Below are 25,823 nucleotides of genomic sequence, written 5' to 3' on the forward strand. Positions count from 1 at the left end.
CTGCGTGCTATTTCTGCCTGTCTTTTCCTGCCTGTCTTGGAAGTCATCACCTTCTTTCAGCTAGTGGGCTGTGAAGTTAATGACGGCAGGAATAAATCACATCAAGAGCACTTTGGTGGCAGTTTGTCAATGCAGGGTCATTGAGAGCTTCCATTAGCAACAAGTGCTATTTCTGAGTGGAGCACAGGCCGTAGATGCAGTAGGACAGAATCTGAATAAGTGGCAGGCTTGAATTTTAGCCTGATTTCCTAAGGAAATGGGGCTAATGTAATCTTTTTGTACATGTCTGGCTGGCTGACCGCAAAGACATTTGAACTTGTAGGTCAATTTCAACCAAATTTGACAGAAGGGTAGGAGGTCTCAAAGATAATAATTGTTCCTGAAGGTTTCATGAAAAGAAGTGGCTCAATAGAGGTTAATAAATCAGGACATGTCATAACTAAGGGGGAGAATACTGTGTGAACTCACACCTGATTAAACAGCAGAGAATACATGAGAGAGAGAGAACGAGAGAGATTATTAAATGTTCTGCCCATAAGAAAACTTTCACAGGGCAAGGAAAAAGCGCTGCTGTAGTCTGAGGGATTGCTCCCTGCTGAATAGCAACATCCTGCAGCAAATAATCAGCCCTTAGCCTTGTAACCATGAGATATAAATCCATTGGAAATTAGCATTAATTCCAATGCTCATAGAACTATCTGCTTTTAATTGTAACAAGTTGCTTGGGAATGCCCACAGCTGTCAATAATAGTGAACAGGAGAAAGCATGTTGCCTTTTGCTATTAATAGTGATTGTATAATTGCTAAAAGAGTTTACATGAAATTCTTTTTCATTTTAGCAACTGCAGAGTGACAAGTGATCTGAGCCACATAATTCATTAACTGAACGGTCCTAAATTATCATGACGTACCAAGTATCATGAAGTGATCATACGCAGTACTGTACTTATTTGGCCTCCAAAATCATCCTCTGCCCCCTAGGGAGATAAGATCTTTTTTTCATACATATATATATATATGTATACACACATACATCTGAGTTGTAAAATGTCAAAAAAATTTGCTACTTCTCTCACTTGAACTCTTCGTTGGAAAACGTTGCCAAAATTGCTCAATGTTCTGAGGGGTCTGGCTCCTGACACCATCAAAATAATTGCAGATATGAACTGTGTTGGGAGTTACCACATATTTAATTGTAGAGAAAGCCCATTTAATCCTTTTCCCCAGGGAATTAGACTTACATTCTTCTTTAGCTTACTGCCCGCTTTCCCAAGGGGTATGAGGTAGGACAGACACTCTCCTAACTCCATAGAAAGGGTGTATGAGAATGTAAAAAAGCTGTCCTTTGAGGCCATTTACAGGATGATAGTACGCATTTTCCAGCTACACAGTCTTGATATAGACAAGAGCACACCGTTTTAGGGGAAAGAAGCAAAGTGGGTGAGAGTCTAGCTTCTCCTGTAGCACTCCTTCATTTATGAAGATGGTTCCAGTGACCTTTTCCTCCTAGAAGGAGAGATGAGAGGTCAGTGTAACCTAAGTGGGAGGAGAAGGGTGAGCTGGGTCGTGTCCTTCCTTCCCACCCCCCACCTCCTCCCATTCTTCAGGTCTTAGCACAGAGTGCCACCAGCCATAGTCCTTTGTGAGTCCCTTGGCTTCAACCTGCTGCTCCTTCTAGCTAATACAATACTTCCACTAGTGCCAGAAGTACAAGTCTGTATAGCAGTGGCGATCAGAAAAGGGTCAAACATTCAGGAGATTTGATACAACAAATGTGTTATGCAGGATTGTTTACAGGTTGCAAAGGTAGGCACTCTGACCATAGAAAATGCAAGATTTATAGTTGGTCATACAACAGGAACATCTGTGTTATGCACCTGAGTTAAGATTTTTAACTGTGTGTTCACAGGCCATTTCTCCGCAGGGCTTTTGCCTGATTTCGTATACAGGTTGAATGCACGTAAATTTCAAAGCAACTGTAAAAATAGTATTTCCAGACTTTAGAGTGTTTGGATTTGCAGCCTAAATTAACTCTGTCTCAAGGGGGTGTTTTTGCAGTATGTATAAAGAAATGTATAAAATAGGCCTGTGTTTGTGTGCATATATGTGTATGTACACAGCACCATACAGGCTGCTATGAAGAAAATTAACTCCATCTCAGCCAGACCCGTACACATACATACACACATATTTTTATAGTAGCCCTATATTTGGCTACTATAAATAAAAATAGTATATGCCAAAGAAAAACAGTGTCAGTCACAGACACACCTGCATTTGACGGTAAAGGTAAACATGGAGGAAGAAAGAAAAATATGGAAACAATCTTCCTTCACTGATTTGACTCCTATTTTTGTTTATTTTTTCAACTCAGAGGTGTTCTGTTGTATTTAACAGTCATTTATTTAGATATGTATTTCGTGTAATACATAAATGTAATTTTCCATGCCACATACGTTATTGTTTTTTTTAATATGAACCTTGCCAAACATGTAATGCTTTGAATCTAAGAAGAGTAGCTGAAATAGAAATGTCCTTAGGGGAATAAAGATGGAATTAGTGAAAGTGGATTTTTTAATCTTCCCCTGCAACTTTAGCAGAAGTGGGAGAAAAAGTGGAGGAATTTACAGACAGATATATACACATAGTTTTCTTTTAAGCTTAACTGGTTTACCCCTACTTTCAGGATCATCTTGAATCTGGATTTGAGATTATGTATGTATATAAGTAGAACATAGCTATGTGATGGTAGTGGGTTTTGCTAATTTTAATTAGCAAAGTCTAAACTGATGAGAATACAAAGAGGTATCAAGGTCTCCTGCTATTAATAGATGGAAATGATTAGCAGTGCATTTCTCACAAATCCCTGGAGTACTTTTTCTGTGAACTGCCTGGTAAGTTTCTGTGAATGCTGTCAGATACAGAACTAACCCCTAAATGAAAGTGAAAGAGGCAAACGAATACACATTAAGTGAAGTCAAATAGATTAGCAGTACCAAAAGATACAGGTTTATGACAAGTACGCCAGTAGTAAGTGAGAAAAATCTCAGAAAGCATGGGTGAACTTTACACATCATCCATTTTAGGTAAAATAACTGCATAAATTATCCAGTTATTCTTTGGATTTGATAAAACATATCTATTAATTGTTACCTGTATTAAGACACATTCCTGGCCTTTGTAACTGAGATGTCATCACTGAAAAAAAGCCAATTTGTTTTGGCGAAAGTAAGCTAAAAATCAGTCTTTTGTGGTTGCTTAGATATCCTCTATACAAGGAAAAAATATCCATTTCTTTGCAGGGAATACAAGGAGGTACAATACGTGGCTACATTCGTGACAGATTCTGAAAATAAAATGCCTGAATTATTCTAATGACAAGATTTTGATGTATTGTTGCTGTGACGAGGCAATTGTGAGAGATGGCTATGCTAAAGGACTAAAGCATAGTGGGCTAGATTGTGAAAATGTTACTCATGTTCTTGAGTGCTTACGTGCACCAAAACCACTGGACTATTAATACATATTATTCATCTATGGTCTGCACTGTGGGTATTTTCAGAGAATGGAAAAAATCCTACTTTGTGTAATATCTTAATACAAAACACTGTTCGATTAGATCCAACTATAATTTCCTTCCTAGTCTCAGTCATCCATTTTTATAACTTTGCTAATGCTATTGAATAATACCTAATAAATGTTTAGATGGCTTTGTTTAGTATCCAGTTGGAATCTTCATGAGATATTCTGGATGCAAGGGAAAGGATGAACTTGATGAGCATAAAGGGACAAGAGTGAAAGCATAGTGGGGCTCTGCATTCCTGTATTAGGATGGTACCCAAAATCCTTGTTCAACCATACCATCCTGTATTATTACAAAATAGAGAGGATATCTATGTACATGAGAACTGCATTCAAACTGACTTTAAGATAGTAGGAAACATTAATTTATGCTATGTGTTTTGTGTGCTTTCTGTTTTCTTTACACTAATTGGAGTTCATCTGAGATGCACATGAATAACTTCATTAGCTGGAACTGGGCAATTTTTCTTCTTTTTCTTCACTATCTACAAGTTGCTCTTACTGTGAAGTATGAGCAAATGTAATGGAAAGGGAAAGCAGACCAGAATATAAATAGGAAATAGGCTGTGAGATGAGTAGAAATTTGCTTTAAATACACTCATGTTAGGTCAGATTCACTAACCTGTTTTACATGGTACTCACAGGAAATTGCTGGTGGGCAAAGTGGAAAAGAAGGTGATATTTTTAAACATCTCTGTTAAATTATGAAAGGTATAGTACCTTTCACACACCAACATAGTTCCTGTGGTAATGAGCAATCTTTTTGTTACCTGCCTATACACAGAGATTAGCAATCCATTAATTAAACAAATCTGACCAGGAGAGTCAGGCTAGATCAGCGGAAGGCTAAGTCAGGGGAGGATCTTGTTAGGTAAAAAAATTTATGTCTGCATTACTTTCTAAACCTGTTTTCCTAAACTAAACAAGTTTTTAAGGCAGAGGGAGAAAAATCATCAGGCTTGCTGGTAAATGAGTACAGAACATCTAGACATGATGTGCTGAAATACAAAGCCTATCTAACACGGACCTGAATTCCTCTAGTGTGCCAATAGACAGATTTCTTATTATGCTTTGTCTCGTCTTCAGTGCCAGTGACAAGATTTTTCTCCCACTGAAATCTAATTACTAGCAGAACTGGCAGGATTTCAGCTGGTACTGTATCTACAGTGTTGTTAAAAAGGAGAAGGAGGGAGAGAGAAAAAAGATGCTTAAGAAATACTTGAAAGAAGATCAAATCATTTTTGGTGATTAGTGAGGCAACAAAATTAAATATTCCTAATAAGAGGATTATTTAAGGGTCCTAACTGGTGATGTCTTTTACCTTAGGTGTGCAGAAGGCTATTTTGGACAACCTCTAATACCAGGGGGATCGTGTCAGCCATGCCAGTGTAATGACAACCTTGACTTCTCCATTCCTGGCAGCTGTGACAGCTTGTCTGGTGCTTGCCTGATATGTAAGCCAGGTACAACAGGCCAATATTGTGAGAGGTGTGCTGATGGATATTTTGGCGATGCTCTTGATGCAAGGAACTGTCAACGTAAGTCATGAACTTTTACTGCTCCTGACAGTATTGATCTATCCTGTATCCGTGTTCCTGAGAGGAAGACTGTGCCTCTGTATGTGTGAGCAGGAGAATGATATGGTGTACTTATACCTCTAATAATAGTAGTGTTTTACTTGCATCTGCATCCGGAAAGGAAGACTTCAAAGTAAATAGAAAGAAGAACCTATTAAAAAACTTCCTGCTGTAGTTGAAGCAGTAATGAAGCAGACATGTCAAAAACCTGGGAGAGCGGAGCATTGCCTGGATGCAAAAGGTTATACTAAATGTCAGATCTACAAAAATAAATACAAATAAATGAAAGCAATTCACTAAAAACACTATAAGCCATCCAGGAAAATCCCACTAACTAGTAAGATTGGTGCTGAAAGGAGGGAGTGATATTTCACTTACTGTAGGGCAGCACTTGTGACCTCCTTCCCACCTACATGACCTCGGTAAGAGTTGGGAGCTGCTGCCTCTTACAGGGTGAGATTCTCCAGCCTCTTGCGAAGCAGAGTCTAAAATCTCCTGACAAATTTTCTAAGATGCTGTGGAGGAAGATACCTGGCACTGTAGCAAGCTACCACTTCTCAGCTGAGTGGTGGCATTTTGTTTAAGTATGAGCCCCAGCTCATACTTCCCCATAGTGATTGCAAGAAATTATTGAGAGCAGATGGAAGATTTGGTAGGAGCAGGAGCTTTTGCTGCTGTAGGAGGCAGTGGTGTTCTCTGAGCCATTGCTGGCACAATTCAGAACGCAGCTATTAGGCGGAACAAGTACTTTTAACTTAAAAACATTCTTCACATACCTTTCCACCCCATTCTGAGGAATGGAGTACAACAGGTTGTAAACTGTCCTGAAAGAGCAGAGTATTTTATTTCACTGTCACAAGGATTTAATCCTTTTCTTTCATTGGAATAAACTTAGAGCAACTCCATTGAGAACAAAGGTGTTTTATCAGGATAAAATGATGCACGTAAAAGAGCTGGGCCATTGTCTTACTGCTGTGTGTGTAGGAACACAGGGACCACTTCTGCAGTATGTGTTGCAAGCACGAAAGTCTGAGCCACTGGCATCCATTTCCAGGATTTGCTCTATTAATGGCTTGCAGTTTGACAGGGAGAATACTAAGTTCTGTTGGGCTACCTAAGACTGCATGGGAGCCAGTGAGATGCAGAACATCACCAGGTTTCTTAGCTAAGGCTAATAAACACTGATATACGTAAGATCATAGATAGGCATGAAGACGTATACCTGTGTAAATGCTTTCCGTACCTACTTTATATAATGCTGGATAAAAGTTGGACAATCACCTATATTCTCTGCACAAGTTAACAGTTCGTGATGAATGATGTCATGTAAGTTAGGGTGTTAAGTGTGTAATGTGATTTAAAAAGAAGTGTATTTTAAAAATCATAGCTTCCAGTAGCTTGTCACCATTCCTGAGGCATCAACAGGACTGTTGCTTTGAACATTTCTACAGTGGTGGCAGCTGTGTGGGAAAGAGATGTAATATGAGGAGAGTTCAGAAAACATACAATTAAAAAAAAGTATTAAAAATAAATACATATTTAATGTAGAATTACAAGCTTTGCCTTTGTTGTTAGTACCACTGACAAGGAGAGCCCCCTAATGTATTCATAGCCCTGTGCTCACAGTTACCTTGTATTCATCTACTCTCAGTCTTTCATGTGGGTTTTCTTTTTTGCATATGATTTTTTATTTCCTTTGCAGACTTCCATGAAGTTTGCCCTGCAGCTACAATATCAGAGGGACTGTGCCTTTACTTTGTTGTTTTCAATTTCGTTCCTTATTAAAAAGCCAAATCCAAGAGTATTGCAAAGCATGAATTTTGCTTTCAAATTATTGTTTGAAATGTTTCTTGCTCTTTCTCAGTACAGTGCTGTTGTCATGTGCATTAACCATTTCAAATGACAGTACAACTTTACATCACTGTAACATCTCTGAATTTCTTGGTGTATGTGTACAAAATAATACATCTAAGAACATTGAGTAAATGTCCTAGGCTCATTTTATTTGATTCTAGTAGGTTGTTTTTTTGTGTGAAACAGCATAGTGTGCTGAATCAAATACCTGGAGGTTGTGCTGATGGTCATAGAGCTAAGTGACATGCGATGAATTAAAGCAAATATTCAAGTGTGCCTATGTGCCACTGCATAGGTACTACTGTTGGAGGCGAGTGAGTGTGTAGGTTGATTATAAATACACACACATAAATATTTATACAAGTCAAGAGAGAATGAGAAGTGTCTTGACCAGTGTCATTTTGGGAGAAAGTAAGACAAATTTCTCTGACAGGCTGTATTGTATTATGGAAACCACTTGGAGGTTTGGACAATAGCTAATTTTCCCAGTAGAGGTGAATGCATGGGAAGGCTTTAGGTGAGCTAAATGCAGCTTATCAGATTGAGTAAGAGTTTAGTAGATGAATAGCCCTGACTGTATGTTTCTTCTGTATGTATGTACTGCCAGAGCCAAGAAAAACAATCAAAGTCTTGACTTCCAAATTCTGCTTTACCACTGTATTGCACTCAGTCATCGGTGGCTGAGTTAAGAATGCATGGTATGCTGTTTGTGGTAATATATAATATAAATAGGACAAACTCATCTGTTTATAAAATAAGTGTAAATTTTCTTTTTGATTCTTGTGGTGTCATATGCCTGATAAGCAAAATAATTCAAATAAGACAAGCTTTGGTTTTTGAGGTCTATATAAAAAGGTTGGTGAAATACTATTAATTTGCATCAAGAATTGTGGTTTGTTGAGTCTGAGCTTTCACATCATCTTTCACTGCTGACCATTTTAATTGGAAAGATATTCAAAGTATATATATGATACTTATCACTGTGTACGGTGTGAGAGTAAAAGGAAAAGGGAAGCTATGTTAATTACAGCAGAAGTGGTTTTAAGTGTTTACATTTTTAAAATATATTGCAAAACAGAAAGAGATCAAAACCTCTGAAAGTGTTACCAGACTGATAGGAGAGCCCAACGTATTCTTGTTACTTATTCCAGAATATGAGAAATCTTTGCAAACATTTGAGAAATAAGGCCATGAACAGACTAGCAACCCATAAAGTCACTTTCATTTAAAAGAAGCAACTTTTGCAGAATACCTGAAAAGTGTGGGGGGGGAACAGAAAATAATCCTTTCCAGTTACAAGGTAGTAAGTCCAATAAAGTAATGAGGAAGCTCCTGTTGTAATAGTCTATAAATATAAAAAATATAACTGCTTTGTCTCAAATGGCACCTTGTGGCATGCAAGTATGTGACCACCACGTGTTCACCGTTGGGACTCTTAAGTGTTTCTTAAAATGAAGCTGTCAAGTTGAGAAAAAGACCAACACATGCGGTCAGCGCACTGCAGGAAGGCAAAAAGTGGATGGGAGCCCTGGTTTACAGAGTACATTGATAATCTATATAGAGATGTGGATTAATTCCCCTCTGGGGAAAAAAAAGGACGTGCAGGAACCAGCTCACGCTGATGGAATTGGTGACTGCATGGTCATAGTCCCTGTGACACCCGATCACGTCCCTCTTCTCTACTGTGAGTGCTAAAGGGATTTTTTTCCTAATCTCTGCATACCAAAGGAATTGCGGTCAAAGAACATAAAGGGTGACAGAAAGCTTCCCAAAAATTTCTCTTCTCCTAAACCATGGAATTTAGAAGCCAAAAGCATTGTTAATTTCCTCAAGAAACAGCAGTTCCTTTTCATTGCCATTTTAAATCCTTGGGAGAGCGTTGTGATGAGTTAGGCTGGTCAGTTGGGTTACCTCTCCTCTGGGAACTGCGATGCTGTTGCTGAGACAGAGGCACCAGAGAGTCACAGGAGCAGATGATCCTCCGTCTCTTTCTCAGGGTGCTGGCTGTGAGGAGGAGCTCTTGGGGGGTTGCGGAGGTTACTGCCCCATAGCAAGGCCCTTGAGGTAGCCTTGCTCTGGGTCCTCAGCCCACCGACATTTCCTGCCTACTGTGTTAACAGGGACTGGACTCCAGGGCAGCAGGACCAGCATGTGGAGCAGTAGCGTTCCCACCTGCCATAGCTAAATCCCGTACACACCTTGTGTAAGGGTCTGTACCCTTTTTTTTTTCCCTCTCAGTGCTGCCCTGCCCACTCCAAGGTTTGGGGCAATGGCCAGGCTGTTCTGAGGGAGCAGCTTCTGAGAAGGAGAGATCCCTGCCTTCCCCACCACCCCCTTGGTCCGGAAATTTGTCACTAATTAAAATGTAAAGGCAGTTACTGTTTTAAAGCCTTAATTCTCCATCATCACATACTCAGTAATGTGCCCTAAACATCCTCTTTTGATCTGAGAGGCACATATAAAACAAATTGTTTATGAGGTCGATGCAAAATTTCTCACTGTAATAATTTGGAGCAAAATTCCACATTACTATGGGTAGATTAATGTATGTTGTCACCGTATGGGAGTAACACCTTCCTGCTTTACTCAGGCCTGCCTTCTTGGGTTTCTCAGGGTGGCAAAAGCCACACTGTAAACATTCGTCTGTTAAAGATAGCTTTAGCAGCATACGTGTTTTAAGAAATACATTGACAGCTCCTTCTTCTTCCTCTGCAGCCTGTCACTGTCACATCAATGGCTCCTTCTCAGAGATCTGTGACTCTCGGACAGGCCAGTGCGAGTGTAAAGCCAACGTGATTGGGCGCCGGTGCGATGTCTGCCAGGTGAGTGACAAGACATGCTGTTTTCTTTCGGTTTTCTTCCCTGTTTCTCATGACTAAATACAGATTCGGTTTGTATAGTTTTTCTTCTTTGCTCATTTTTCACTTAAAGAACATATGTGAGTTGTTCTTATGTACAGAATGGTAGAATGGCTGTTTTTTAAATGTTTTCCAAAGGATTTCTAGAACAAAATGCAGAACATTGCATGCAAATATATTTTAAGCCTCACTGTACATACAGGTACATTTTTACATTTGGTATGTACACTTTATATTCTGAATGCTTGTTACAAATAAATTAAAAGTATTGCAGCTCTGGGGGAAAATCCCTCTATGAAGGAAGCTGCAAAATATCTGATAGCATCTGATTTTCAAAAAAAGCAAGATGCTAATTTACTTCTGCTGTGAATGTTCTGCTTTTATGTTTTTTCTTAGGGGTTCTTCTTGTATTGTCCAAATAATGTATTCTTTTTTGGTGAAAGTGTCTTTTGCCTTGACCTTGTTTTGCTGTCTCATAAATCACTGCAAAAAACAGTGTTTCATGAACTTTCACAGAGTTTTCTTCAGGCTGCTAAGGAATATGTTATAGCTGGCTGCATGTTTCTCTAGCTCAGCGTGAGGACTTGTGGGTTAGGTCTGTGTCCTTAGAACACCTCCGCGTGTGTGTAATTTAAAGCACATAAATAATTCTGCAGAAATCACAAGAATCATTTTCACGCTGCGTAAACTGTGTAATTTCTGAAGAGGTTTGCTTGCACTCTATTTTCAACGGTATTCAAAGAGTTTGTTCAAAGAAAAATCGTTGATATCAATGGAACTTGCACAGATTGCGTAATGTATACAGAAAATATGTCAAGCTTGTTGATACAATATTGGCCGTTGGCTGGAATTAATCTTTGTGTACTACTGTGTTTATTACTATCTTTATTCCTGTACTCTTTTTATTTGCTGTAGTTTCATTACATTCACTTTCTAACAGTGTTTACTTTTCATTCTTAAAGCCCAGCTACTTCTGGGCCCCAGAAAAGCTGTTTTGTATACCCTGTGGCTGCAGTGCTTTAGGATCCATCTCACTGCAATGTGATATGTCAGGAAGATGTATCTGCAAATCAGGATTCATGGGCAGACGCTGTGAAATCAGCAGACAGGTGCCTAAATTGAAAGAAAATGCACGAAGCAGTCAGCAGATCCGAGTCCCCCCTCGGAGATGGGGCGCCAGCAGTGCCAGTGGGTGCCCACGGGGTGCTTACCGGCCTGCCACTCCGGTAATCAGGAACTGTGTGCATTGCATGGGCTGAAATCTCGTATTCGCTTGTGGTTGGAGCTCCCGCAGACTTTTTTTTTTTAAATTTATGGTATGTGTGCTACAATATACGAAATTATCAAGAAACACAGAAGACAGGCAGCCTTTTAGGATACTTTCCAACATGTAGGGCTTCTCATAGTGCAAATGACAATGTAGGCCAAAAGTCAAATAGCAGAATAAGTCCAAAAGCAGCACCAACAGCAGTATGCACAAAATGTATGGGTGATGTACATACATCAGTGGAATCAGTGGGATTTTCATGGCCTTCGGCAGGATACAACTTCCTCTTCTAACAATTCAAGAACCAAAAGCTTAAGGAGTTTACGAGAAGGATCAGCCCCAGAGGCAAAGTGTTAAGATCTAATCTTGAAATATCAAGCATAACTCGTGTTAAAAGTTCTCATTAGTGAATACGGCGAGTTATCTGAGCCGTTTTTAACCGGGCGAAGTACCCATTGAATGTAATGCCCAAAATGACAGAAGTATTCATTGTTTATCACATACCAACAAAGCAACTTATTTCCTAAAATGAAGTAATTATGATGCAGTTGCTTCTAAAGAACAGTGTTTTAGGAATGTTGGGTTTTTTCCCTGCAACTCAAAACTTTCACACTTAACACACCCAGTTGAAAAATACCTGGCAGTGTTTTTCCTCCTCAGCCAGACTCCGGACCCATGCCGTGTTTGCTCATATGGATTCCCTTAGAGAACATGAGTTTTTACCCATTTTACATATATTATGTGACTGTGTTGCCCTCACAAACACTCGACATACACTGATACAGGGACAAAATATAACAACATATTCAGAAAACTTATCGTATTTCCTCATTGTCATCCAGGATCTTATCTCTTGTTCAGTAAATGTGATTCTTAGAATTTCTGTTTGTAAACAAGCTTCGCTGAGGGCTTAACTTGGGGGTTCATCTTGGGGGTTTGCATGACTAATCAAAATGTCTTTGACTGTGCAGAGCTCATCACAGAATACAACCCAGCATGCTAGTGATCTTTTCTTCCTTCACGCAGTGTGGAGTGCTAGTGTATCAGACTTTTTCTGGCTTTCACCCTTATAAACAGAATTTATTAGATCTTATCAAACTTTCTATTGAGAACTGAGCTGCATGCTGTGCATTGGTTACTTCACTGCATTAATCTGAATGTCTGTCCTGAGATTTTTGCATATTCACATTTCTGTGTGTTTCTTCCTGTGGAAAAGAAATCTTTAAAGATAGTCTGTATATTGAATTGAGCCTTGGAGTTTAATTATATGAGTTTGAGTATTTCTTTCTCTCTGATACACCATGTTTTGTCATGCAGAAGTATATAACTGGCAAAACATGTCAATATAGAATTTGGAAATGAAAATCAGTGTAATTCTTTACTATATGTAAAATCAAGCTTAGGTTATATGTAAAATTTGCTTAGGTTGATATGATTCTTCAGGCCAAATTCTGATCATAGGTGTGGTCCTGTATTCTGATACCTATCAGCAGATTCTCTATGGGAATGTGCAACTTCAATATTAACCTCAGAGATCAGATTTCAGGACTTTTACATGGAAGCCTGCTGAAATCTCTGGGAATTCACTACACGGGTGGTTAGGGGTTCCACTGTGGAACAAATCCATGCAAAATGTAAGTCAGTGCAGCTCCACTAACTTGAAAAATATGTAGTGACGTATACTAGGTAAAAATCTGACACCACATGCCTGAGTCACACAGTAGTACATTGTAAAAGTAAATATTTCCACTTTGTTCCATTTATATTCATTAGCAGTGATCTTTTTAATATCTCATTTTTAACATTTTGCTTTCCTAGCGAAGTCCGTGATAGATTTTTACTATTAAATATCGTAATGTCAATTTCAAGTGAAGTTAGTAATATGATTTGGATTTCAATATTCTCTGAAAATCATCATATCTGAAAAAAGGTAGAAAAGTACTCCCATTTTAAGTCACTCTAGCTCAAGACGGAGTTCAGAATTTGAATATCAAGTACGGTTTGCTCCTAGGAGCCTCTGTTAGCTGGAGCAGTGAAACCCATGCGGTCTGTTGGTTAAAAGCTTCAGACAGAACTCCATATTACAGTATACAAATAAGCATGTGTCTTCCCTTCTTTACAAGTATACTTTTTGCACTCCACTAGTGGAGTTAAGGAGGAAATTTATTACTGTAGTTGATAACATCTATTCTGGTTCTGTAGGAACTTTACAGTACTCAATGCAAAAGAAAGTGAAGAATGAAGATAGAAGAGAAAGAGGCTCATTGATTACTTCTATCTTAGTCTTAGACCTAACCCAAAGACAGAGTTTTTATCTTAAAAATAGATTCCCATTATTTGCTTGTAGTGTACACAAATACATTATATCTACGTTCTTCTAAAGTTATTCCTAAGTATCATTCAAAAGAAATGCCCTCGACTTACAGAATACTGTATACAGAGGCTGCCACTGGTCAGAGGAGATAAAATCTAGTTGTTCAGAGACTTTCCAGTTGAATCAATTTCCATTCATAGCCAATAATTTGAATTCACTCTCTTAGCAACAAACTCTGCCTGACATTATCTGACAACCCAGACACAGGATATGTATATGGCAGTGACATACATTCCATTTTTTGCGGGAATTGTACTTACGGAAATACAATCTCATAGGAAATGCATTGCATTGCAGAACATTCGTTACAGCATCAGGTAACATTTTGAAATCCTTACTCTTTTTCAGGTGTGTAGGGTATTTAGTGCCCTTGCCCCAGTGTTTTACCGCTACAATTCAATCTGCTAATAGTAGTATTTCAGTGATGAAGAGGAAAGAACCACCTGATCTCCCTACACTCTCAGCTTTTCCTCTTTTCTCCTGGTAATCATTCCATGTACTAACTGCTCTTCCTCTCTCTGTGGCAGCCTGAAACATTTGGCTTATGGTCTTCAAGAGGATGTGTTCCCTGCAACTGCAATTCTTTTGGTTCCAAGTCCTTCGACTGCGATGGAGATGGACAGTGTTATTGCCAGCCTGGAGTGACAGGAAAGAAATGTGACCGCTGTGCTCATGGATTTTACAACTTTGAAGAAGGAGGATGTACTCGTATGTAAACTCTTTGCAAACAATTGCAGATTTATTTATTTGTTTGTTTATTTATTTATTTATTACTAAGATTCTAGTTTCACTGGTTTTGGATTGCCTAACGAATTTTCCTGACCGGTAGGTATTTTCATAGACAGCCCTGTAAATCAGTCAATTGGCAAGGATGGTGACTGGCAAAAATAAAAGACCCAAGCAATTCCTGCTATTTTAAGGTCAGTTTATGGCTTATCATCTAGCACGTTTAGAAGAAACAGGAATGTCCTTTTCTCCAAGAACTTTCTGCCAAAAAAGTTTTTATGAAGTTCCTATAATTCAGTTATGGTAAGAGTATCATAGAAGGCTGATTAAGGTGCTTGCCAAATCACATCAACTTGAAGGGATGTGAATGGAAAAAAAAGGGAAAAAAAATCCCTTTGCTTCTAGTTTTATCCCAAACCTTTCACTGTCCTTACATGGTTGATCCTTTTTTATTATATTTCTATACAGTAATATTTAGAATCTTGCTTACTTGTATACTTTTTGTGTACAACAAGATCTTCAAATAAAATTCTCTACTATGTCCCTTGTGTAAACACATGAAAAGTATGCTTTTGCAGATGCTGAAACTCTAACATCAGACATAAATATATCCAGCCGCTTCTTTATATTTGTCCTTTTGGACATTAGGTCAAACACTGAAATGAATGCTTCCTGTCCTTAAAGCAGTACAGACAGCTACATCGAAAAGAACCTAATTGATAGGTCTCTTCACAGGGAAATACCCATCTTTGCTAGTAGAACTGTATTTTTAAAGTCTCATAGACACATTTAGGTGTGATCACGGGAGACCTAGACAGCTGTCTAGTGCAGCTGGCTGCTGGGACGCCAGAATGGCGATGGCTCCGCAGCATTCTTTGCTGATGGCAGAGTGCTATGAAGCCAAGGGTATTGCTGCTATTATTCTTCAGGCAGCAGCTGTATTTTTTCCAGAAGCAGAAATCACCATGCTCGGTATCCTATTCCTCCTCCTTTCCCATCTGGAACAGCAGCAGAAGCAGTAAGCCTAGTTCTCTGCCTTTTTTTACTCCCTTTTTTTATGGAAGGAGCATTGAGGCCTCGAGACCCACATCTGTGCAGCAAAATTCAATTTCACCTGTAGTGTTGATAAACCTTGAGCCAGGCTGGATTATAGATCATATCTCAAAACATTACTCTCTGGTATTGTCTCCCATGGGAAGGCAACGTTTACCACCTTGAAAAGTGCAAACACGTTGGCACCTTGGAAAAGGGAAAGATTGGTTCACAGGTTCACTGGTGAGAGAGCTTGAAATAGAATGCAAATTATAACCGCAGTCCTAAAGCCTTTAGCACATATATGGAGGGAAGAAAATACTATAGTTTATCTTCATGATTAGTCTCTTATTCTAGCATTTCACAGTTTAAAAGCATGTCACTATTGTGAAATGCTACAAAATGTGGTTAATTTCATACAGTTGGGGAAGGAAAACAAGAGGGCAATTAACAAGATTTCACATTAAAATTTTAACTGCTCTCTTGGCAAACTTGAAATGACAGAGTATAAGGAACAGTGATGAAATGGGAAAGTTGTGTAAATCCAAACAATATTTTAAATAGAAATATATCTGCCTGTGGTCATCAAATATTTTAAATAACCACAACAGCTAAACATGTTCAGAAAATTCAAATTTTTAAAAGTTCCAAAGTTAATACAACAGATGGAGAGGAATTCTGTTTTCAAAATGCTGGGTTTTCCCCACTTATTTTTAATAGGCTTTTTATGTATTCCTTCAAATGACAAAACAAAAGGAATTAAATTATGAATCACAGAGAAAATCAGAAATTTAATAAAAGTATATCAAATTGTGCTAGGAAGAAAGTGCACAAAAATGAATTCCATAGTGACAGTTAAGTATCGAATAAAATATTGGACCTCTTTTATCTAACATTTATCCAAAAGGAATATAATTTGATTTTTTTTCTTGTGCAATAAAAAACCATAAAGCCTAAAAAAAAAACCCCTAAAGCATCATCAGTTAGCATTGACATTCTAGCAGCAAAGATACAAAAGAGATTTCTATTTCACTATTGCTTGCAACAAATGTGTTGTATTTTTTCCATATTCTTTTTAATAATGATAAAAGTAAAAATGCAAAATGTTGGTGTATCACTTTCTTCCCCCCCATGCCTTTTGAACCAATTTTGTGTAAGAACTGGAAGCCCATAGAAAAGCTATCACATCTGAAAGCCTCAGTCTCCCAATGAGAGATGTATTCTGAAACATCTTCAAGCCACAGTGTGTCAAAAGATTTTATGTAGCATGCAAAATGTCTTGTTCCTGGCATGATGGAGGCAAAACTTACTATCTTCTTTGCATCAGTTACCTTATTTTGAAAGCATTGATGGGGAAAAATAAAGGTCACTTCTTATCTGAACTATAGATAAGAGTTCTATCTTTGCACATCTCTTACTTCAATTCAGCGTAAAACAAGAATGTATTTCATACAGTAAAGGCAATGAACATAAATACAGCCTTCAGCAATGAACATTATGTTACACTGCCCTATAAACACCCCAAGGAACAGGTTATCACTCAGAGAGTCATAGTTTGCTTATGATGCTTTTGCTTTGACCTCAGGGATGATGTTGATGGTGGGTATGAAAATAACCATGCACCAGTTCCTCTCCTCCAACTAATTAGGTGTCTTGTGCTCCATAACTTCTTATCACTTACATACCTTGAATCGGCATTTGGCACCAATGAGTTGTTCACTTAATAATGCATTAGGAGCAAAGACCACTCTTGGAACCACTTCCAAAACCAAAGTGTTTTTAATTGAGTAAAATCTGCAAAGAATCCCGGTTTCCTGTCAAGAGTCACATTGTTGATGTCCTCCCAAGACAGAATACATATAATCAGAAAAAAGGGAGTAGAATGGGAAAAAGAAACTGAAACACCTTTTTTGCCCTTTAAGAAAAGTTTACTTACAGCAGCAGAAATTTCAGATTGGTGGAAGGTGTTAAATATACTGCAGGTTCCCTGCGTAAAGGGCACAGAGGCGGTCAGGTGGCTTCTTGCACAAGACAGTGTGGGCCCAGAAACTGTACAGTGATGCTCTTGCAGCTATGTTACATGAGTGCACCATCTCAGAAGTCTCTGCACTTCTACAGTTGGTGCCTTTATTTTTCCCATTCTGTTCTCATTGCAGTTACTTCAACCTCAGTTAACCTGTGTTGCATTGCTCCCGGTTTGGGTTTCTCTGGGTTTACCCTACCTTTCCTGCCCCACTGTGTCCGCAGATAGCTGAGAGTTCACTGAACGGTCAAGGCTTTGGTGGAATGATCCTAACCCTGTTAGGATCTCCAGGTGTCACATAAAGGGGTAACTTTTCCTCTGCTTTATTTTTTTCTGTCTCCCATGAAGCCTGTGAGTGTTCACGTTTTGGTAATAACTGTGATCCCATCAGTGGCCGCTGTATCTGCCCTCCCAATACTGTTGGACAGACGTGTGACAAATGTGCACCAAATTACTGGGGCCATGACATTGTCAGTGGCTGCAAGGTGAGTGGATCTCTATTTTCTCTTTCCCATGGGGTAAATGCAGGAATTTGTAGCTGGAACACTATTTTAGGTTTGTAAATCATGGTTTGTCTCTGCATTGCAAGTTTGGTGTCAGAGTCTGGTGTAAATGTTGGCAATCTGTTACTGAGCACTACAGATCCTCTCTCTCAGGTATGCAGCCTGTAACACTGAACACCCTGTTTATACTGCTGTCATGCTGAGTCAGTGTCCTGCTTGAGCCTGGTTTCTTTTATTATAGCTGTGTTTAACGTGAGTAAGGAGGTTACCATGTTATTTGTACAATGTATATAGATGTATAGTTGCAAGGTAATTGACAGTGCCTTTGCAGAACAAATTTACTTGGGTCCTAATTGTGCTACCACTGGGAATTTGTACTTGAAGTTTACTTGAGAAGGGCTTCAACTTGTGCATAAAAGGCAGTGAAGAGAGAAGAAAAGAAACAGCCACCTTAGCTGTAAAATACACTTTCTTCCTATGTTCTTAATGGGGAAATAAACCTTCTCATTATCCTTTAAATCCTTCTTATTCCAGTGTTTGACACAGTTAAAAAAGATTCTGAAGGGGAGGGAAGAAGAGAGAAGAAATATGAAAACAATGATAGTATGTCAAAGAGGCCATGAAAGCTGTTGTTAATGTCCTACTCTTGAGTTAAGGGGAGCAGTGTTTGGTTAAGGTTGAAAACTGGTGACAGTGAATATTGTGCAAAGTTCAAATGCCTTTTCCTCTCTGCCTTTCTCATTGATGATGAGGGATTTATAGTACTGGTGCAATTACTTCAAAAAACTATGTCTTGTCTGAACATGGTCATACAGGATTAATGTTCTTTCTTAAAAAGCTGTTTGTCATGTAGCTCAGGCTGCAAATTAATTATCAAGAATGATTTCCTTTTTGTATGTATGGAAAACTCTTGTGAAACCTCTGTTGTGCTGCTGTGATATAGACTCAACTTCTGAAACCAGCCTAATGAGGTTGAAGACCTCTGTTTGAGCTCTGGAGTAAATTCTCTGATTTTCTTTTATGTGAGTGCATTAGTATGGCAGTTCCATGCCACCATCTAAATTAATAATGATCTATCAGCCCACATCTCTTTCAGTATGGTGCAGCTAATTTCTGCAAAGTGAGATGTGAATTTCCTGCTCGCACTCTTTGTAGAAGATTTCCAGGGCTGTCGTAAATCAGGGGGATAGAGAGCATTGCATAAAACTGCTTGCTCGCAAAACAAACATAACATCTGATTGTAATTTAGGTTTTGATATTGCACACCAAGCTGTTTCAATGTATGGTGAACAATTTGCTTGCTAAGCTTTATGTTCAAATGTATCTTGTAGAATAAGGTTCTTTCTGTCAGGAGGTCTTATTTCTTAGGTTAGGTAGTAGTCTAGCGGTCTAACATTTAACCAGTAGTTAAATAGTTTCTCTGGCATTCAGTAAAGACTGAATTTGAATGTCTCCTGTGTATAATCACCTTCTTTACAAATGGTCTTTTCAGAGCAGAAGAAAGGTGCTTTAAGTATTCATATAATAAACAGTTTTGCTTAGAAACTGAATCCACATTTTCCTCCTCTCTTTTTCAGCTTTGTGTCCTTAATTTTAGCAAGTCTATCCATGTCAGTTACTGTGGTAACCTGTACTGGCACTGAATTTGCTTCTGCAAGCTGAACTTCTCCATATGAGATTCTGGTCACGCCAGTGATCACAGCAAACGTCCTGTGCTAACTTTGCAGTACAGTCACAGTAATAGCACTGAGGGATTCTTCTGTTCTTTGGAAGCCTGCAGCTTTCCCTGCTACTTACTTCTGTACTCAATATCTAGACCCCCTGGCAAATCATCTATTTCTATGCCTGCGCAAGTCTCATTCTGTGAGCAAGTTTACTTCCCAGTATGCCACATGACTAAATCTCTATCCCTTACCGTGTAAATTACTGTCATCTAAGAGTCCTGTTTGTACAAAGAAGATAGTTACCTGTCTGATGGATGAGTAATAAACATTGCACTAGATCCCACTGGGACCACTGCCCCTGAGCAATTCCAGTTTTAGCAAAGTGGTCTCAACATGCTAGGCAGAGGATTTACATAGAAAGCACTTTTTAGAGAGTACTTTCAGTTTTTAAGTTAATTTTGTCTGCAAAGTAGTCCCAGTGTCTTGACCTTTTTGGATTTACTTGATTTCACTGCCTAAAGTTATCAGTGATAAGTAATATCTGTTCAAAAACAAAACAGTGTTGTAAATGTATTTAGTGTAATTGCTTGACCCTTGTTGAATAAAGATAAATGCCTAGCCTTATAATTCAGATATGTTACCTTCGGACAGTGGAAATTCACTGCCATACTTTATTTATAGATACTTGAAACAGGTGAGTTGCTTTTTTGTTGGGATTTGGTTTTGTTTTTTTTTCAGAAGCACAATTGCAATTTTCTTCGTGTTTCTCTCCTTTTTAGCCCTGTGACTGCAGCCTCATTGGAGCCCTGAGTTCTCAGTGTGACTTAAATACAGGCTGTTGCTTCTGCCGCCCTGAATTCTCTGGGGATAAATGCACTGAGTGCAGATTGGGTTACTGGAATTATCCACAATGTGTTGCTTGTCAGTGCTTCCTGGCAGGGACTGATCCACAGAGCTGTGATACAGAGTTGGGGAAGTGCTCGTGCCTTGATCATACTGGCCAGTGCAGCTGCAAGGTAGGACAAAGAAGGTTGTAAGCTGATCTTACAGCTGCTGAGAAGTTTATTCCAAAATTCATTGACATTTGTACTTGCCTGTTCCAATAATACATGCAAACAAATCTAGTTGGTTTTCATAGTGCATTTGCTAACTGCTGTGAAAGGAGTCTAACATAAAGAAAGACTTAAGTGCTTATCAGTTGCTTTTTCACACACTAACACTTGCCAGGATAGCATCTTCCTAGGCTCTCTTCTCACTTTGTATTTCTTCCTGTTCTTATAGAACTGTTGCCGATTTAACCCCATTCAATACAATTCTTGTTCAGATATTTGGCATATTAAAAGCAAACACATCAGTAATAACAGTATGCCACAGTGCTAGTTCTTTATAGTACATTGACTTAGAAGGAGTCAATATTGATCATTTTATAAATAGAATTCACTGCAGTAGTATCCATTCTTCTGAGTAGACTGCATCCAATTCAGGATCACTGAAGCAAAGACTTTTGGCATCATGACCCACAGCATTCTTATTTGGAATTGTTCTTTGAAGAACAGCTCACTTAGGTGGTTTGATAATTGGTGGATTGCTGGACTTAAAGGGCAATAATCGGTGGTTTGACATGCAGTTGGTAGCCAGCAAGCAGAGTACCCTAGAGCCAATACCTTCATCAGTGACACAGATGACAGAATTCACATCAGCGGATTTGAGAATATTGCTCATTTGGAGGAGGTAGAGGTTGAGAAGCTGAACAGTAGAACTATAATTTAGAGGGTCCTTGAAAAGCTTGATGATTGGGAAAACAGAAAGGTCATGAACTGGAGTGGAATAACCTCAAGAATCAGTACAGTTTGGGAGGAAAAAGGCTGACTGGTAATCCTGCTGAAAAGTACATACAGGCTTTGGGGAATGGCAAGCTGAATATAAGCCAACCATGTACTCTCACTGTAAATAAGGCAAACTGCCTACTGGATGCATTGATCATATGCATAGGCCATATCATAGGCCAACGCAGCTGCAAGGTAGGACATCCTGAAGAGCATGACCAGCGGAGGAAAGTCTTTATCCCCCTCTACTCAGTGCTGGTAAGACTTCACTTGGAAATGGTGTCCAGTTTTAGGACCTGATTCAAGAGTGTTGTTGAGAAACTGGAGAGGATCCAGAGAAGGGCTACAGAGAGACTTAGGGCAGATGATCTGTAAGGATATACTAAGAGAGCTTTTAGTCTGCAAAAAATAGAGGCTAAGAGAAAATGCAATTGAAGCCTACAGCCACTTCAAAGAATAGTTGATGGAGTCAAGTCCTTTCTGATAGTAGCAAAAGATGTGACAAGGGACAACAGCTGCAAATGGTAGCTTGGGAATTTTGGGTTGGACATTAGGAAAAAAAATCACTAGGAGGGTTATGCAGCACTGGAACAGATTATCCAGAAAGGTTGTGAAATCCCCATTCTTGGAGGTTTTCAAGAATTGGCTAGAAAGAGGCGTGGGTAACCTGATCTAGTATTGGTGATAGTCCCGCTTCAAGGAGGAGGTTTTTAAAAGTGACCTCTAGAGATTCCTTCTGTGATTTTGATTCATTCTTTTTCAGGGACTGTATTGACACAAAGAGCTAGTAAAATGGAAGGATGAATTTAAATGATTGAATTGCCAGGTAATTCTTTTGTTAAATGGGCACCAGTCACTTCATTCTGAGTTTAAAGGGTAGACTCAATGGAGGAACTGTAGAACAGATTAGATTGGAAGGGACCTACGGAGGTCATCTAGTCCAGCGCCTTGTTTGAAAGACATTGCTGCGACACTATTTCCGAGGATGGGGATTTCACAGCCTCTTTGTGCAAACTGCCTGACCACCCTCCCATTCTTCTGGTGTATTTGAACAGAAAACATCACGTTCTATTTCACAAATACTGATTTATTTGATGGTGAAACCATAAGAAAACTGAAGTGGGTGAGTTGATTACATGGACCATGTGAGTAAAACAGCCTAATGATCAGTGTTATTTGTCCTATGTCATCCTATGACATGGAAGAATAGAAGTATCTCAATTCTTTCAGCTTCTACTGATACGTGATGTGCTCCAATCCCTCTAACCATCTTGGTGCCCCTTTTCTTGATTAGGTCCAGTATGTCAATGTCTATCTTGTAGCTCTTGTAAGCACTAAGTAGAAAAAATGGGGGTTTATGGCATTTTTAAATAGAAATGTTTCTTTGTTGATTCTTTTAAGGCTAATATAGTTACTTCTATGTTTCTGTGAGTGTAGATTAACAGTATGTATTTAGCTGATGATTAATGACAAGAAACTGCAATTGCCATGAAACAAAATGCAAAGCAAGTAAATTCACAATTTATGACAGAAAAAGGACAAATAATACCGAATTAAGTCAGCAAATTTTTTTTTTTAACAGAATTTAAGTCTAAGGTTGAGTTTAAATCTAGGATTGGTTAACCTTTTGTGTAACTTTTTTGAAAGAGTTATCTATTGAAGAAGCTAGACTTTTATAAAATGGTAATCGTTCCCATTTAAACCTGCTGTGATAGCTGCAGAAATGAGCTTGCAAAGGCTCACGAGCCCCTTTGTCAGTCCTGACAAAAAGCAGCAAAATCTAAGCTAAATACAGTGTAGGCTGATAGAGTTACATGTGGAAATGAGGGTTGAAAATGGTATATCCTCGGGGATAATGTTTGTTTCCTGTATAAACTTTGGAAAGTTGAATTTGTTTTTTAGATTGGCTTCTTCACATTACTCTCAAGAGAAGAAAAAGGGGGAAAGGAAAAGCCAGCCAGTGCTTTCATATTGGTGATTTTTTTTTAAATACCTTGGTCTCAGTATGAAAATGGTTTTAAAAGGCTATGCATAAATTATTGTGTATCTGGCCCTATCTGGTATAGCTTTTTACTTGGACTAATTGAAAAATGAAAATAAAAGCACTGACATTACAACAGTGAGACATTTCAACCTTGTTAATACTGTTCAGTGATGTGGAAAACAATCATGAAGAGGGGAAGGCTTTTCTTTACGATATTTCCATTAAAATATGTTTCTTAACAAGAATATTTAATACTGTACCTTAAACATTCTAACTTGTCAAAGCTAATTCCTATTAAACAAAAGGCTTGATTAACCCTGGCAATTTCAGAAGGACATATTTTTTCTTATCTTATCAATCATTTATCGAGCATGTCATGCCCAAAGTGCCATTTGATTTTTCTGTGCTTACAACTGTCAGTATGAAGCCAGCATCCGTTGCTCAGAGCTACTCAGTGGATACAAATGCAAATGCCTCAATTACATTAATTGTATACACACATGATAAGAAGCTGGAAAGTTCCTTGAATATTTCCTTGCACTTCTTATTATTTCTTTCTGCGCCCTGTTATTATGTACGATTTTCTTTTTCTTATTACTACCTCGAAATAAAGCTTGCTTTTTTTTTTAAATATTCTCTCTCTTCCAGGTTAATGTGGAAGGTGTCCACTGTGACAGATGCAAGTCTGGTACATTTGGTCTCTCTGCCAGAAACCCACTTGGCTGCAGCAGTTGCTATTGCTTTGGCCTGACTACTCAGTGCAGTGAGGCAAGGGGGCTGATTCGCATGTGGGTGAGTAGGAAACTGCTGAGCCATGTAATGCGATAATGTTGTTTCCTGCTGGCATCTTTTAGTCAGGCACTGAGAGGTAGCTAGAATATGGCCAAACATTTAAGCAATCATTTTCCTCTTTATACTTTGAGAAGTGGAGAGAGCGGTATGTTCCATTAGACAGTCAGGGTCAAGGCATTAAATGTAAATAAGTAGATAAGAAAACCAGTGATAGGATAGCTGACGTCAAGCCAAAGTAAAGCTATTAAAACCCAGGGAGGGGCAAGCTAGTCATGTGGGGAAATCATGCAGTCCAGTGCATTGTAACATAATCTCTGATATATGATACACAGTTTACCCAGGTGTATTCAAGGGTCACAGATGCTTGTTGTCCAGCATAGATTTCTCATGGTTCAATAATTCAATTTATTTTCATTGTTTTGTTCTTTTTTTTTAATTTTTAAAAAAGAGCTTATTAAAGTTCTATTTAAATCCAAGAATGGGAGGGTATAATCCATCAGTGCAAACAAAGAGCTCTCCACCTTTTTATGGAAGGGGGCCTTGAGACCTATGCTGGACTGACAAAAAAGGCAGACTGAATGTCTCCATTTATCTGTACAATGAGCGCAAAACACGCATTGAGACCACTGCTGTCCGTCACTGCTGTGCCAGCTCTTCAGTTACATTCTGGGGGAGCTATTTCTAATGGAAAATGACTAGTTCAGTCCCCATGTGTGGTCAGTCATATCTCTGCTAGAAAGCATGTCAACCATAGAGGGAATGTCTGCCTAATGCAAATCAGCCAAAGCCCCTGACTTGTCCTGCACAAGCATCAGCTGGATAAGGACACTTTAGGCTGAAATCAAGGTGTGATCTCTTACTAAAGAGTTCATATCTCTTGTAATATGAATAGCACCCATTCTCCCCTTCATTGTTCAATCCAATAGCACCTCTTTCCTTTCCCCGTGGATGAAGTGATTTATCATGGTCTGACCCAGTTTCTCTCATTATTTCAGTTTTGCCCATCATATGCTGGTAGGCTGGAGATGAAAGGCTGTAAAAGGCTGGCAAGTTATAAAATTTAATCAAGTTCCATGACAGCAACAGTTCTGGAAAATTGTGCTTTGACCTTTGTGGCAGCACAAAGCAGAAACATAGTTTAAACCTCCTGATTATTATGTGTCTCTTGATTAATTTCCTTTCCTATTTATGGTCATATCTAAACAAGTGTATGTCCACATCTCATCTAGTTTTTGGTACTCTGATCTATTTCAGAATTGTTTCAGGGTTGTAAACTGAGTGAGACCGGGTTCTGCCAGCTGCTAGGGACTATTTCAGATACTCTCAGGTGCTTCAAATGGCATTAGACATGTTTAAACAAGCAAATCCTGTCTTCTCTGACAATAAGACAGGGCTGACCTGAAATTCAAATGTGTTGACCACTTTCTTGATGTCTAAAGTAGTAAAACAGTAAAATATGGTTATGATAGAAACTCGGGAAATCTCACTTAGGGCTGGCAATGTTAGGAATGCTTCCATGTCTGGTCAGTCGATAGATGCTGCTGTAAATGGAAATACCAAGATGCTTAAAGTGCAGTACAGGGCTTTGTTGATTCCTCATTACCCAATCCCTATCTTGTGAACAGTGTGTTGATGGGATGACTGTTAGAGACATAACTCTGCATTTGTTTTCTTTGATTTCCTCACTCTTTGGGAGAAAGCAATTTTGATACCAGCCCTTTGCATTTGTTCACACACTTCCTGTGATAGTGTCATCTGCAC

At 38.8% G+C, this 25,823-nt stretch overlaps 1 protein-coding gene across 1 annotated transcript in view; it reads left to right on the forward strand.

The window, feature by feature from the left end:
• Positions 1-25,823, forward strand: part of LAMA2 (laminin subunit alpha 2) — a 397,684-nt gene that overhangs the window by 249,330 nt on the left and 122,531 nt on the right. Inside the window, exons 19-25 of the mRNA XM_075144626.1 lie at positions 4,909-5,120; positions 9,729-9,835; positions 10,834-11,097; positions 14,040-14,220; positions 17,642-17,778; positions 20,240-20,476; positions 23,919-24,062. Of these exons, the coding sequence (XP_075000727.1) occupies positions 4,909-5,120; positions 9,729-9,835; positions 10,834-11,097; positions 14,040-14,220; positions 17,642-17,778; positions 20,240-20,476; positions 23,919-24,062 (1,282 nt within the window). The remainder of the gene's footprint in view (positions 1-4,908; positions 5,121-9,728; positions 9,836-10,833; positions 11,098-14,039; positions 14,221-17,641; positions 17,779-20,239; positions 20,477-23,918; positions 24,063-25,823) is intronic.

The sequence above is a fragment of the Calonectris borealis genome, chromosome 3 (genome assembly GCF_964195595.1).
Source record: "Calonectris borealis chromosome 3, bCalBor7.hap1.2, whole genome shotgun sequence".
Taxonomy (NCBI): domain Eukaryota; kingdom Metazoa; phylum Chordata; class Aves; order Procellariiformes; family Procellariidae; genus Calonectris; species Calonectris borealis.